Below are 14,548 nucleotides of genomic sequence, written 5' to 3'. Positions count from 1 at the left end.
TTTGTGCTTGTGATCCCAGCTCCTGGGGAGGCTGAGGCAGGAGTATCACTTGAACCTGGGAGGCTGAGGTTACAGTGAGCTGAGATGCTGCCACTGAACCCAAGCTTGGCAACAGAGTTAGACTTTGTCTCTAAATAAGTAAATAAATAAATTTCATATTTTTTTCACATACAGGATTGATTTCCAAAGACTCATGTTGCGAGAGGCAGCCTCCAGGAAGAGCAAAAACAAAAGAGGAGCCCGGGATGCCTCCTCCTCAGGTAAAGTCATTGTCCTCTGTGGATCATTCTTTTTTGTTGTTGTTTCTGAAATGCCAGGTTTGTAGTAGCCGGTCTTCTGTGAGTCTGAAGCGTCCTGCCTGGCACGTGTGCTCACACTCACTCATGCCTTTTCTCAGTGCCTCTCATCTCCACTTAGATTCCATCTCCTATAACCCAGTGACGTGAGCTTGGGAAGAGGCTGCACTGGGCATGGTCCTGGGAAGGGCTCTCCCCAGACATGGATGGAGACGGCGTGTGGGCCTTGTGCTGTCTGTGGTGCTGGGCAGCAGGGAATGTTCAGGGGCCACATCTGGATGCACATGAAGCTCTTTGTGGGCCAGATCGGAGAAACTCTCTATGACAGTCATACATTAATGTGCACTGGTATCTGGAGGGGAAAAGGAGACACGTTAGAGGAGCTATTTAGTGTCTGATTTCGTAACGCATTTGAAGCTACACTAGTGAGTCAATATGTCTCTGACTCCAAATTTTTCTTTCTTATTTGAGATGGCGTTTCGCTCTTGTTACCCAGGCTGGAGTGCAATGGCGTGATCTCGGCTCACCGCAACCTCCGCCTCCTGGGTTCAGGCAATTCTCCTGCCTCAGCCTCCTGAGTAGCTGGGACTACAGGCACGTGCTACCATGCCCAGCTAATTTTTTTTGTATTTTTAGTAGAGACTGGATTTCACCATGTTCACCAGGATGGTCTCTATTTCTTGACCTCGTGATTCTCCCGCCTCGGCCTCCCAAAGTGCTGGGATTACAGGCATCCTCCACAGCACCCAGCTATTTTTTTGTATTTTTAGTAGGGATGGGTTTTCCTTATATTTGCTAAGCTGATCTTTGAGCCAGGCTGGCCTCAAACTTCTGACCTCGTGGTCCACCTGCCTTGAACTCCCAAAGTGCTGGGATTACAGGCATGAGCCATCATCCTCGGCCTTTATTTATTTATTTTTTAAAGATAGAGTCTCACTCTTATGACCCAGGCTAGAGTGCACTTGTCCAATCTTGGCTCATTGCACTCTTTGCCCTTTAGGCTCAAGTGATCCTCCCACCTCAATCAGCCTCCTATGTAGCTGAGACCACAGACACACAGACATGTACCACCATGCCTAAGTTTTTATGCTGTTTGCAGAGATGGGGTTTCACCATGTTGCCCAGACTGGTCTCAAACTCCTGACCTCAAGCAATCCACCTGCCTTGGCCTCTTAGAGTGCTGGGATTACAGGTGCCACTGCACCCAGCATCTGCATGGGGTTTGCTGAGGGCTGGGTCTGTGCCCTGAAGGGGAGCTCATTCCAGCCCAGCTCCTCACTGCTGCAGCATGTGTGTGTGGGCTTCTCCAGAAGGGGAGCAGATTCTGAAGAAAGGGGTCAAAACTTCACTGAGTTTTCCTGTAGGAGTTTATTATCCTGATGTAGTGGGCAGCAGAGGGGACTGTATTTCCTCAGGGTGAGGTCTTATTGTATGTGTTGGGGTACATACACAGAGAGGGGGTGTGTTGATTCTGAGCAATAAACAACATATTTTTAACATTCAGGACTGACTTCTAAAGACTCTTGATACATGAGGAAGAACCCCGGAAGAAAAAGAGGAAAAGCAAAGGAGTCAGGGATGGCTCTTCCTCAGGTGAGATGATCTTCTCGGTGGATTGTTCTGTCTCCTTCCTTTCAGAAATGCTGGGCCTTAGAGTTGGGAATCTTCTCTGAGTCTGAAGCGTCCTGCCTGCCAGGTTTGCTGGCACTCACCCATGCCTTCCCTCAGTCCCTCTCATGTCAACTAGATTCCATCCCTGGTGCCCCAGTGACAGGAGCATGGGAAGAGGCTGCACTGGGCATGGTCCTGGGAAGGGCTCACCCCAGATGTGGATGAAGACGGGGTGTGGGCCCCGTGGTGTCAGGGCTGCTGGGCAGCAGGGATTGTTCAGGGGCCACATCTGATGCACCATCAGCTCTCTGTAGACCAGGAGCAGAGCAGCTGCCCGTGGACACTACATATTAATGTGCACAAAGTACGTGGGAAATTCTAGGAAAGGAGACCAATAAGGGGAGGTCTTTTCTGCCTGATTTTGTGCTACATGTTGAGGTAATTGAGTCAGTTTCTGTGTTTCTGACTCCAAACATCTCACTGATTATAATGGAGCGTTAATACACAGACATGAATGATACAAGGTGTTTTATTCCATTAGTTTAAGTAAGTGAAACCAACCCAAATCATAGCAGGAGATTCATTAAACATTCTTTTTTATTTATTTTTGTTTTTGCCAATCAGTTTGAGCTTATGAGGTTGCTCAGGTTAGCCTTGAACTGATGACGTCGCCTTCGTGAGCACCATGACCTCCCGCGGGAGCCACTTTGGACCCCTAAGCATTCTTTTTTTTATCCCAAGATACACAAAGACTCAAAGAGATGGAGAAAGATTTACCAACCAAATGGAGAGCAAAAATAAATAAACAAACAAACAAATAAATAAATAAATAAAAAGCAGGAGTTGCAATTCTCGCATCTGAAAAAATAGATTTCAAAGCAACAAACATATAGTGGTAAAAGGATCAGTGCAACAATAAGAGCTAACAATACCAACACCCAGATACTAAGACTCATAAAGAGATTTAGACTCAACGAGACAGAAAATTAATAAGGACATCCAGGACTTGAACTCAGATCCAGAACAAGTAAACTTAATAAATATTTATTGAGCTCTCCACTTTGAATACACAAAACATATATTCTCCACCTTAAATACACAAAATATTGATCAGCCATTATTAATATAATACCAATTTTTAGAATAAAGCAACATTCTCGTTCTCTCTCCGTTTCTTCCTCTTTCTTCCTTTTCCTTCCTCTCCTTTACTCTCTTTTTTTTACTTTCTTTAAAAAAAAAACACATTCTTTTTTCTTTTGAGACAAACTTTCGCTCTCGTTACCCAGACTGGAGTGCAATGGCGCAATCTCGGCTCACCACAACCTCCGCCTCCTGGGTTCAGGCAATTCTCCTGCCTCAGCCTCCTGAGTAGCTGGGATTACAGGCACGCGCAACCATACCGACCTAATTTTTGGAATTTTAGTAGAGACAGGCTTTCACCATGTTGACCAGGATGGTCTTGATCTTTTGACCTCGTGATCCACCTGCCTCTGCCTCCCAAAGTGCTGGGATTACAGGCGTGAGCCACCACGCCTGGCTTTGTTTTCTTTATTTCTTGAGATGGAGTCTCAGTCAGGCACGGTGGATCATGCCTGTAATCCCAACACTTTGGGAGGCCAAGGCAGGGGGATCATGACGTCAGGATTTCGAGACCAGCCTGGCCAAGACAGTGAAACCTTGTCTCTACTAAAAATACAAAAATTAAAAACAACAACAACAAAAAATACAAAATTTAGCCAGGTGCTGTGGCGGGCGTTTGTAATTCCAGCTATTTGGGAGGATGAGGCAGCAGAATCTCTTGACACTGGGAGATGGAGATTGTAGTGAGCCGAGATCGTGCCATTGCACTCCAGCCTGGGAGAGAGACTGAGATTCCGTCTCAATAAAAATAGAGATGGAGTCTCACTTTTTCACCCAGGCGGAAGTACACTGGTGCAGTCTTGATTCACTGAAACCTTTGCCTTCTACGTTCAAGTGATCCTTGTGCTTCAGCCTCTTGAGTTGCTGGGACTATAGGTGTGGGCCACCAGGCCTGGCAAATGTTTGTAATCATTTCATATCTTCTCAGTGCTATGATTGTTTGACAATACAAAATTTTTGGCTGGGTGTGGTGGCTCAAGCCTATAATCCCGGCACGTTGGGATGCCAAGGTGGGTGGATCATGAGGTCAAGAGATCGAGACCATCTTGGTGAACATAGTGAAACCCCGTCTCTACGAAAAATACAAAAATTAGCTGGGCATGATGGCTTGTGCCTGTAGTCCCAGCTACCCAGGAGGCTGAGGCAGGAGAATTGCCTGAACCCAGGAGGCAGAGGTTGCGGTGAGCCGAGATGACGCCATTGCACTCCAGCCTGGGTAACAAGAGCAAAACTCCGTCTCAAAAAGAGAAAGAAAGTTTTAAGCTTTTAACCAGTCTGGTTTCGTTTAAATTGTGAGGTCCATCTCCAGCCAATAGAGGCAGTGATAGAAGCACAATGCATTAGGATAAAAGGCCCTCCTCTCCTTGTTCAGTGTGCTCCCCTGGCAATTAGGTTTAGAGGCAGCACCTTTCTACACAGGTAAAATTGCCTTGCTGAGAACTTCTTGGAGTGATTGTTTCCTTTGAGACTTCATACTTTTTCTACTAACAAACCTTAACATCTCTATTTTGAAACACTGATCCCATTCATTTGGAGTTGATGCTTCCAGGTGGCTATCTTCAAGCTTCATGTTCATGTAAACTCTATACTTAATTATTGGTTCTAAACTTTATTATTTACTTCTAACATCAGTTTCTGTCAGAATGTAGGAGTCTTACCAGAGAGGGCACCTATTGCCATGTTGTGAAACTCACATTTCTCAAAAAGAAAAAAATTGGTTTGGATTTTTCCCTTTCCCTCTGGATGAAGCCAATGAGCTGACACAGACGGTCACCTCCATTACCAAGTAGAGCCAGGATGAACATGTGTGACCAGGGGTGTTAAGTCCTCTTACCTGAGGACTTATTAGTGTTTATCTGCATAACATGTACTTAATGGGTTGTGTAGAACAGTGAAGTTTCTTTCCCTCTTTTCAGTCTCTTAGCTCTTTGCCTCTATTACCCATCACATTATGGTCTAAGGCTTATCTATTAGTAAAATGTTTTTTTTATTATATCTATTGTTGCGGAGATGATTTCTCATTTTGGGGAAGATATTTTTGTTTTCAATTATATTGTCTCAACATTCAAAAAGTGAAGTAAAGAGTATTTCTTGGATCAGGCGTGGTGGCTCACGCCTGTAATCCCAGCACTTTACGAGTCTGACCAGGCAGATCACTTGAAGTCAGGAATTCTAGACCAGCTGGGCCAACGTGGTGAAACCTCGTCTTTACCAAAAGTACACAAATTAGGCATGGTGGTACGCGCCTGTAATGCCAGCTACTCCAAAAGCTGAGGTAGGAAAATGGCTTCAAGCAGGGAGGAAGAAGTTACAGTGAGCCAAGATCGTGCCATTTCACTCCAGCCTGGGCAACAGAGTGAGACTCCATCTCAGAAAAATAGAAAAGAAAAAAGTAAATTTCAAAAAGAGAAGAGGGCCGGGCGCGGTGGCTCAAGCCTGTAATCCCAGCACTTTGGGAGGCCGGGGCAGGTGGATCATGAGGTCAAGAGATCGAGACCATCCTGGTCAACATGGTGAAACCCTGTCTCTACTAAAAATACAACAAATTAGCTGGGCATGGTGGTGCGTGCCTGTAATCCCAGCTACTCAGCAGGCTGAGGCAGGAGAATTGCCTGAACCTAGGAGGCAGAGGTTGCGGTGAGCCGAGATCACGCCATTGCACTCCAGCCTGGGTAACAAGAGCGAAACTCCATCTCAAAAAAAAAAAAAGATTTGTTTACACAGGTAAGAAAGAAAAAAAGAAGTAAAAGATCTCTTCCACAAATTTGCTGAGACAACACGGAAAAAAATAATGTTGAATCCTTGTATCACACGATTAAACATTTTATTTTTAAAATTCAAAACATAATGAGAGAGAGAAGAGAAATAGAGTGAGGCGGAAGGGGATGTTACTGTGTCGCCCAGGTTTGTCTGGACACCCAGGCTGTGCGTTTCTCCTGAGTAGCTGAGTAGTCTCTCCTGGACATCTCAGGCTGAGCGACACTTCCTGAGTAGCTGAGACCTCCCGCCCTTGCTCCCGTATCCCCGCTGTGTTCAAGCAGCAGGTGGAGACCCCACTACTCCCGGGCCTGAGCATTCCTCCTGCATCCAGGCGGTGGCGTTAGGGAAGTCTCTGAAGCTGAGCACAGGGTGGACTCTACCTCTTGAGCGATTGGGGAATAGAAAGGGTGAGGATTTCTATTCTGTTCTGTGGGCTGTCAGCATGAACTTGTACCTTCCGCTTAGGCAGAGCTTTGCATTTCACATTGTAGTTTGCATCCCCGTTGCAGAGAATACCAGGGCTTTTGAATGATCCCTCGGGCTTCCTGGCAAATCTGGCCTCCCAAACTTGAAAAACGGAGGCGCTGAGAGCGAGGCTGCGAAACTCACAGGTGTCGGCCGGCCCCGCCCTCTCCCAGTTTTGAATAACAAGTTCTCTCCTCCACGAGCCCCGCCCCTACCTCGCCCAGGCCACGCCCACCTCTTGTCGGGGTCTCCAGGCCCCGCCCCTACCTCGCACAGGCCCCGCCTAGCCCCCCCTCGAGCCGCCCAAGCACCGCCCACATCCCTTCGGGGCCTCTCAGGCCCCGCCCCTACATCACTCAGGCCCCGCCCGCCCCACCTCGGGCCGCCGAGGACCCGCCTACCTTCCTTCGGGGCCGCCCAGGCCCCGCCCCTACCTCACACAGGCCCTACCGGCCCCCGTAGAGCCGCCCAGGCCTGGCTTCCGTCATGCGCACTCAGGTTCGTGCAAACTTGGAAGCGGATCCCGTGGAGGGAACGTCCCACCGTTTGCTCGTGAGTTTCACCCTGTCTTGAATTGAGTCTCCGTTTCCCAAGTCCCAGGCGCTTCTATACGTGGGTCGTCGGGTCCCCACAGACCTGGAAATTCTCGCCCATCTTTCTTCACCCGGAGGAAATTGAGACGTTTCCACGAGAGTCCCGGGGTCGCTTCCTTTTGGGTTTAAAGTCGCTCTCAGGCTGGTCCCGTCCCCAGTTTTTCCTGTTATACGGCACTGTATACATTTCCTATGGCGTAGTTCTGCTCAGAACCTTTTTCTGACTCCTCCCGCCCCGCGCTTCTTTTTGAAGTCCTCCCCTGAGGACTGGATTCCCGTCCTGGGCGCCTCCCACCCTCGCCTTCCTCGGCCCCGGTCCCGGGGAGGCCGCGTGCTCTGCCTGGTCCTGGGATCCTGCAGACCCCACCGTTTCCTGAGGCGCCGTCCCCACACCTCCCTCCTCGTGAGGGTGTTAAAACGCGCGCTTTGAATGAAGAGAGCCCCAGAACAGGCTTTGTGTGGGAAACATGGCTGTTTATTCACCTGGGGGCAGTTGGGCTAAAGCCGAAAAGGCCCTTAATGAAGAGCAATGGGATAGGAGTTGGTTTTACAGGTTGAGGCAAATCTTTTAGGGAGGGGACGGCGTCCTACGGAGTAAGATCAGTTACAGTGGTGGGGGAAGGGGCAAGGAATATACATTACTGTAAGTTCAGTTACAATGGCGGTGGAGTAAGGCGGAAGAGTAGTTAAGATGGCGGGGCGGGGTGAGGAGTAGTCACATTATCACAATAAGAGTTAAGATGACAGGGTAGGGTGAGCCATCTTAACGGGGGAAGCTCCGCTGGGCTATCAGGGATAATGGCGAAGCCAGGCGGGGAATTGGGGGTGATCAGCCAAGGCAGGCAGGATTTCAGACCTTCTGGGTCCGGGCTTGCACATGGAGGTTTGACAGAGGGCCCTACTGCTCCCCGGTCTCCCCTCCGGAGTCACCTCTTACCCTGAGCCCGCTTTGGGGAGATGCCTGGGGCCTGTCCTGTGGCATGGGATGTTCTTGCCTGCCCAGCTCCAGCCCCTGTAAAAAGGCACTTCTCCAGAGGCAGGCGTCTTACTCCAAACCCTCCTGTGATTGTGTAGGCCAAAGACATCAGGAGACAGAGCAGCAGAAAACCTGAGATCGAGAAACAAGGATGAGGAAGACCCATAACAGATGGCAAAGTAGAGGATGGGTGAAGGATTTGCCAACAGACAGCAGAAGTGAAAAAAACAAAAGAGCAGGAGGGGAAAAGAACTGGAGAAATGTAGAGAAAAGGGAGATGTACAGAGAGATGAAGGACAGCAAGGCAGGGATGGGGCAGCAAAGAGGGAGGCTCATGAGTGAGGGAGAAGAGGAGGGACTTGGAGCCGGGGCAGACAGAGCAGAGTGGTGCTGGTGGCAAGGAGAACAGAGGGAGCCGCAGCAGGGAGGACACCTGGGGATGTGGGGAGCCAGAGAGTGGGGACAAGAGTGTAACAGGGAAGAGAGAATTTAACAGGGAGAGCAGAGGAGGCACAGAGAGGGGAGAAGAGGCAGAAATAGATAGAGATTAAGACCGATTAAAAGATTGGAGAGAAGGAGCAACAAGAGGTTAAGTAAGTTGTGAGGATGGAGAAGAGGTGGAAGAGAAGGAATAGAGGGGAGAAGGGGATCAACAGCAGGGGAGGAGAGGGGTGCAAAGTGAGGAGCAGAACCCCTGGGAAAAAAAGAAAACAAGAGGTAGAGGCCGGGCGTGGTGGATCACACCTGTAATCCCAGCACTTTGGGAGGCCAAGGCGGGTGGATCACCTGAGGTTGAGAGTTCAAGACCAGCCTGACCAACATGGAGAAACCTGTCTCTACTAAAAATACAAAATTAGCTGGCTGTGGTGGCTCATGCTACTACAGAGGCTGAGGCAGGAAAATTGCTTGAACCTGGGAGGCAGAGGTTGCAAAGAAAAAAAAGCTAAAGAGAGAAGGGGAAAATAAAGAGATGTACAGAGTTAAGGAGGGAAGCAGAGTAATGAAGAAAGAGGGGCTGGGTGCAGTGACTCCTGCCTGCAATCCCCGCACTTTAGGAGACTGAGGCAAGGGGATCACTTTGAGTGCAGGAGTTGGAGACCAGCCTGGGCAACACAGTGAGACCCCCATCTCTGACACACACACTGGGCATGGTGGTGCACATTTGTATTCCCAGCTTCTCTGGAGGCCGAGGCAGGAGAATCACTTGAGCCCAGGAGGTCCAGGCTGCAGTGAGCTGAGATCATGCCACTGCACTCCAGCCTGGTCAACAGACTTAGAGCCTGTCTCAGAAGAAAAGGGGTGGGGGTGGAGGATTTGGGGTTCAGGTGAGTGGATGAATTCATTGGATATAATTAGTTGTGACATGTTGACTTCATAAGTTATACTATCTAATAACTTAGAACTTTAGAGGTTATACAGATGAGATTGAGAATGTATAAATTCCTATCTCTAAGACATGTACATTCTATAAATCTTGGCGTCACAGGTCAGTTAGCTTCCAGTTGGAATGTGTATTTAGCCAGAGGACAGTGACTTACTCTGTTGTGAGTCGTTCTCTTCTCTTTTCCCAGGGTGAGGTAGGAAGTGGGGCAGTGAAGTGTGAAGAAAAAAAATCACTTTTTGGGGTAGACACCTGTCTCATGCTTGTAATCCCAGCACTTTGGGAGGCCGAGGCGGGTGGGTCACCTGAGGTCCAGAGTTCAAAAGCAGCCTGACCAACATGGAGAAAACCTGTTTCTACTAAAAATGCACAATTTCCCGGGCATGGTAGCACATGCCTATAATTCCAGCTGCCTGGGAGGCTGAGGCAGGAGAATCGGTTGAACCTGGGAAGGGGAGGTTTTGGTGAGCCGAGGTCACACCATTGCACTCCAGGCTGGGCAACAAGAGTGAAACTTTCTCTCAACAAACAAAACAAAAGAAAACAAAAATTACTTTCTGTGATTATATAATACTTCTAATTTAATTAATTCATATTTTGCGTCGGGGTGTGGTTCTGTGGCTCAGGCTGGAGTCCAGTGGGGTGGTCTCTTCTAACTGCAGCCCCAACCTGGTAGGCTCAAGTGATCCTCCTAAGTCAGCTTCCCGAGTAGGTGAAACCGCAGGCATGAGCCACCAAGCCTGACTAGTTTGTGTGTGTGTGTGTGTGTTGTTTTTTTTTTCCGAAATGGGGTATCACTGTTTCCCAGGCTGGTCTCAATATTTTGAGCTGAAAGCATCCTCCTGTCTTGGCCTCTCAAAGTACTTGGATTGCAGTTGGGATTACAGGGATGAGCCACCGCACCTGGCCTATATAGTTTTTTTTTTTTTTGAGATGGAGATTTGCTCCTGTTGCCCAGGGTGGACTGCGGTGGCACGATCTCGACTCACCGCAGCCTTCACCTCCTGGGTTCAGGCAGTTCTCCTGCCTCAGCCTCCCGAGTATCTGAGACCACAGGCACGCACCACCACACCCAGCTAATTTTTGTATTTTTAGTAGAGACAGGGTTTCACCATGTTGACCAGGATGGTCTCGATCTCTTGACCTCGTGATCCACCCGCCTTGGCCTCCCAAAGTGCTGGGATTACAGGCGTGAGCCACTGCGCCCGGCCCTAAAAATTTCTTTTTTACTACATAATCACTTCTGAAAGACGCCTTTGTGGCTTCCTGTAAACAAATCACATCCTTTACTTCTGTACGTTTATGTTCCAGTTATTTTCCTGTTGACCCCAGAATTAGCTGGTTAACTAGTTAGTTCGTTTACTTTTTTAAACAGAGTCTTGCTTGGTCACCCAGGCTGGAGTGCAGTGGCACAACCTCCTATTACTGCAGCCTCCACCTCCCGGGTTCAAGCTGTTCTGTCTCATTCGTCTAAGTAGCTGGGATTATTGGCACAAACCACCATGCCTGGCTAATTTTTATATTTTTAGGTTTCACCATGTGGGCAAGACTAGTCTCAAACTCGTGATCTGCCCACCTCGGCCTCCCAAAGTGCTGCGATTACAGGCATTAGCCACTGTGCCCATCCTTAATTTTTTTTTTTTTGAGATGGAGTTTCGCTCTTGTTACCCAGACTGGAGTGCAATGGCGTGATCTCGGCTCACCGCAACCTCCGCCTCCTCGGTTCAGGCAATTCTCCTGCCTCAGCCTCCTGAGTAGCTGGGATTACAGGCACACGCCACCATGCCCAGCTAATTTTTTGTATTTTTAGTAGAGACGGGGTTTCACCATGTTGACCAGGATGGTATTGATCTCTTGACCTCGTGATCCACCTGCCTCCGCCTCCCAAACTGCTAAGATTACAGGCTTAAGCCACCGTACCCGGCCTAGATATTTTGAAAAACAATTTAGGCCAGGCGCGGTGGCTCACACCTGTAATCCCAGCACTTTGGGAGGCTGATGGGGGTGGTTACTTGACGACAGGAGTTTTGAGACCTGTCTGACCAACATGGTGAAACCCCATCTCAAAAAAAACTTAAAAAAAAATTAAAAATAGTTTCTAACCCATGCTGTGGTTTATGCCTGTAATCCCAACACTTTGGGGGGCTAAGGCGTGTGGATCAGGAGGTCAGGAGTTCGAGACCAGCCTTGCCAACATGGTGAAACCGCGTCTCTACTAAAAATACAAAATTAGCTCAGCATGGTGGGGGGTGCCTATAATCCCAGTTACTCAGGAGGCTGAGGCAGGAGAATTGCATGAACCAGGATTCAAGAGGCAGAGGTTGCAGTGAGCCAAGATCGAGCCACTACACTCCAGCCTAGGCTACAGAGCCAGACTCCATCTGCAAAAAAAAAAAATTTCTGTTTGAAGGTAGTTGTGTCTGGTTTAGATCAAGGTCTGCATGCTTTCTGGTCTTTATCATTTATTGGAAACCTTTGGTACCTAATACTTAAGTTTGATTGTTTCAGTGTGTACTTGGTAAAGATGTCAGTGACCTTTGACCTTAACATCAAAGCCTGGTTTAGCTAGTCTATTTTTCAGTTTTCTTTTATTTTTTATTTATTTTTTTTGGGGGCGGGGGGAGGAAGGCAGGAAGGGAGGGAAGGAGGACAGTAGGGAGGAAGGCAGGGATGAAGGAAGGAAGGAAGGAAGGAAGAGGGGAGGGACGGAGGGAGGGAGGGAGGGAAGGGAAGGAAGGAAATAAAGAATGAGAGAGACATTGCCAACCTGGATCTAGAGGTTTACATGTTGATTTCTTTTTTTTTTTTGAGAGAAGGAAAGAAAAAAAAAATAAGTAAAGGAGAGGAAGAAAGAGGAAGAGAAAGAGGGAGAGTAAATGGAAATATTGCTTTACTCTGAAAAAAATTGGGTGTTAATAATGGCCAATCAATGTTTCATTTAAACCTATGGGTAGGTGTGATGTGGTATTGACAAGAATGTATATTTTGTGTATTTGAAGTGGAGAGCTCTATAAATATTTATTAAGTTTACTTGTTCTGGATCTGAGTTCCAGTCCTTGATATCCTTATTAATTTTCTGTCTCATTGAATCTAAGTCTCTTTTTTTTTTTTGGTTATTATTTATTTATTTTTTGAGATGGAGTTTCACTCTTATTACCCAGGCTGGAGTGCAATGGCATGATCTCGGCTCACCGCATCCTGGTGTTCAGGCAATTCTCCTGCCTCAGCCTCCTGAGTAGCTGGGATTACAGGCACGCGCCACCGTGCCCAGCTAATGTTTTGTATTTTTAGTAGAGACGGGGGTTTCACCATGTTGACCAGGATGGTCTTGATCTCTTGACCTCGTGATCCACCCGCCTTGGCCTCCCAAAGTGCTGGGATTACAGGCGTGAGCCACCGCGCCCGGCCAAATCTAAGTCTCTATGTATCTGGGTGTTAGGATTATTAGCTCTTGTTGTTGCATTGATCCTTTTACCACTATATCTTTGTTGCTTTAAAATCTATTTTATCCGATACGAGAAGTGCAACTCCTGCTTTTTATTTATTTATTATTTATTTTTGCTCTCCATTTGGTTGGTAAATCTTTCTCCATTTCTTTGAGTCTTTGTGTATCCTTGCATGTGAAACAGGTCTGGATGTAACCTGCCGTTGGGTTTTGGCTGTGTCTTTTGATTGGGGGATTTAGTCAATTTAAATTTAGGGTTACTGCCATTTGATGTTAACTGGCTGTTTTATCCATTCGTTGGTGTAAATTCTTCTTTATGTTGGTGCTCTTTACTTTTTGGTGTATTTTTAGAAAGGCTAATATTAGTTGTTTCTTTCTGTGTGTAATGCTTCTTTCAGAAGCTCTTGTAAAGCAGGCCTGGTGGTAATAAAATCTCTGAGTTCTTGCTTGTTCGTAAAAGATTTTATTTTTTCTTCAGTTGTGAAGCTTATTTTGGCTGGATATGAAATTCTGGGCTGAAGGTTCTGTTCTTTGAGGATGTTGAATATTGGCCCCCACTCTCTTCTGGCTTGTAGAGTTTCTGCTGAGAGATCTGCTGTAAGTCTGATAGGCTTGCCTTTGTGGGTAACATGACCTTTCTCTCTGGCTGCCCTTAGTATTTTCTCCTTCGTTTCAACCCTGGTGAATCTAACAATTATGTGCCTTGGGGTTGCTCTTCTTGAAGATATCTTTGTGGTGTTCTCTGTATTACCTGGGGTTGAATGTTGACCTGCTTTGCTAGTTTAGGAAAATTTTCCTGAATAATATCCTGAAGGGTATTTTCCAGCTTGGTTTCATTCTCTCCGTCGCATTCAGGTACACCTATCAAACGTAAATTTGGTCTTTTCACATAGTCCCACATTTCTTGGAGACTTTGCTCATTCCTTTTTATCCTTTTTTCTCCAATCCTTTCTTCACGTTTTATTTCATTAAGTTGGACTTTGACCTCTGATATCCCTTCTTCTGCTTGAACAATTCGAGTATTTAAACCTGTGCATACTTCTCGGAGTTCCTGTATTGTATTCTTCAGTTCCATTAATTCACTCATACTCCTCTCTAAGTTGTCTATTCTCAATAGGATTTCATCAAACCTTTTTTCAAAGTTCCTAGTATGTTTACGTTGGGCTACAACGTGTTCTTTTAACTCACCGAAGTTTGTTATTATCCATTCCTTGAAGAGTGATTCTGTCATCAGGATGTGCTCGTTCTCCATCAAGCCTTGTTCCATTGTTGATGTGGAACTGTGATCATCTTTAGAGGGAGAGGCGTTCTGACTTTGAGTATTCTCAGCTTTTTTACGCTGGTTTCTTCCCGTCATTGTAAATTTATCCTCCTGCTGTCTTTGAATTTACCAACTTTCAGATTAGGTCTCTTGAGTTGACGTCCAGGTTGTTAGTTCCCCGGGCCAGAGCAGCGGCGTTAAAACTGATGGTGCTTTTCTGCCCAGGATTCTCCTGTCGGGCTTCGTTCTTGTGTCCGTAGTAGGCGACTCTGCCTTCCCGGGGCTCCAAACCTCGGTCAGAAGGGAAACCGGTCCCGTTTACTCTGTGTCGAGCGCTGCCGCGACGAGGTGCTGTCACAGCCACTGCGCCGGGCTCTGGTGTCCTGCTGGGGACCCGTGCGGGTCCTCCGAACCTGTTTACTCTGCTCCGAGAGCTGCCGCGCCGAGGTGCCCGCGGAACTGCTGCGCCAGCCATGAGAGTCGCGCTGGCGACCCGTGTGTTTCCTCCACTGGGGGATATTCTGCTCCGTGAGCGACCAGAATTTGTCTGAAAGTGTGGCGTCCTCTAGTTCTCCCTGCCTTCACTGAGAGCTGCAGTCCCGGGATGTTAGCGATCGGCC

At 47.5% G+C, this 14,548-nt stretch overlaps 2 protein-coding genes across 15 annotated transcripts in view; both read left to right on the top strand.

Annotated features, from left to right (window-relative positions):
* LOC103790708 (uncharacterized) overlaps positions 1–3,073 on the top strand; it is a 51,183-nt gene extending 48,110 nt beyond the window's left edge. For all 13 annotated transcript variants that reach the window (XM_078361152.1, XM_078361149.1, XM_078361153.1 and 10 more), the window contains 3 exons: positions 175–260; positions 1,801–1,889; positions 2,532–3,073. Coding sequence is in view for 2 of the 13 variants with exons in the window: in XM_078361159.1 (XP_078217285.1) it covers positions 175–176 (2 nt within the window). In the remaining 11 variants the exon portion in view is untranslated. The remainder of the gene's footprint in view (positions 1–174; positions 261–1,800; positions 1,890–2,531) is intronic.
* Positions 3,074–6,742: 3,669 nt separating this feature from the next.
* LOC100405247 (uncharacterized) overlaps positions 6,743–14,548 on the top strand; it is a 37,187-nt gene continuing 29,381 nt past the window's right edge. Inside the window, exon 1 of one of the 2 annotated variants that reach the window (XM_078361231.1) lies at positions 6,743–6,824. In XM_078361231.1, coding sequence (XP_078217357.1) covers positions 6,759–6,824 — 66 coding nt within the window. In that variant the 5' untranslated portion in view covers positions 6,743–6,758. The remainder of the gene's footprint in view (positions 6,825–14,548) is intronic. The other variant, XM_054249276.2, reaches the window with a different exon arrangement.

The sequence above is a fragment of the Callithrix jacchus genome, chromosome 22 (assembly GCF_049354715.1).
Source record: "Callithrix jacchus isolate 240 chromosome 22, calJac240_pri, whole genome shotgun sequence".
In the NCBI taxonomy this organism is placed as follows: Eukaryota; Metazoa; Chordata; class Mammalia; order Primates; family Cebidae; genus Callithrix; species Callithrix jacchus.
This window is presented reverse-complemented; position numbering and strand designations above follow the sequence as displayed.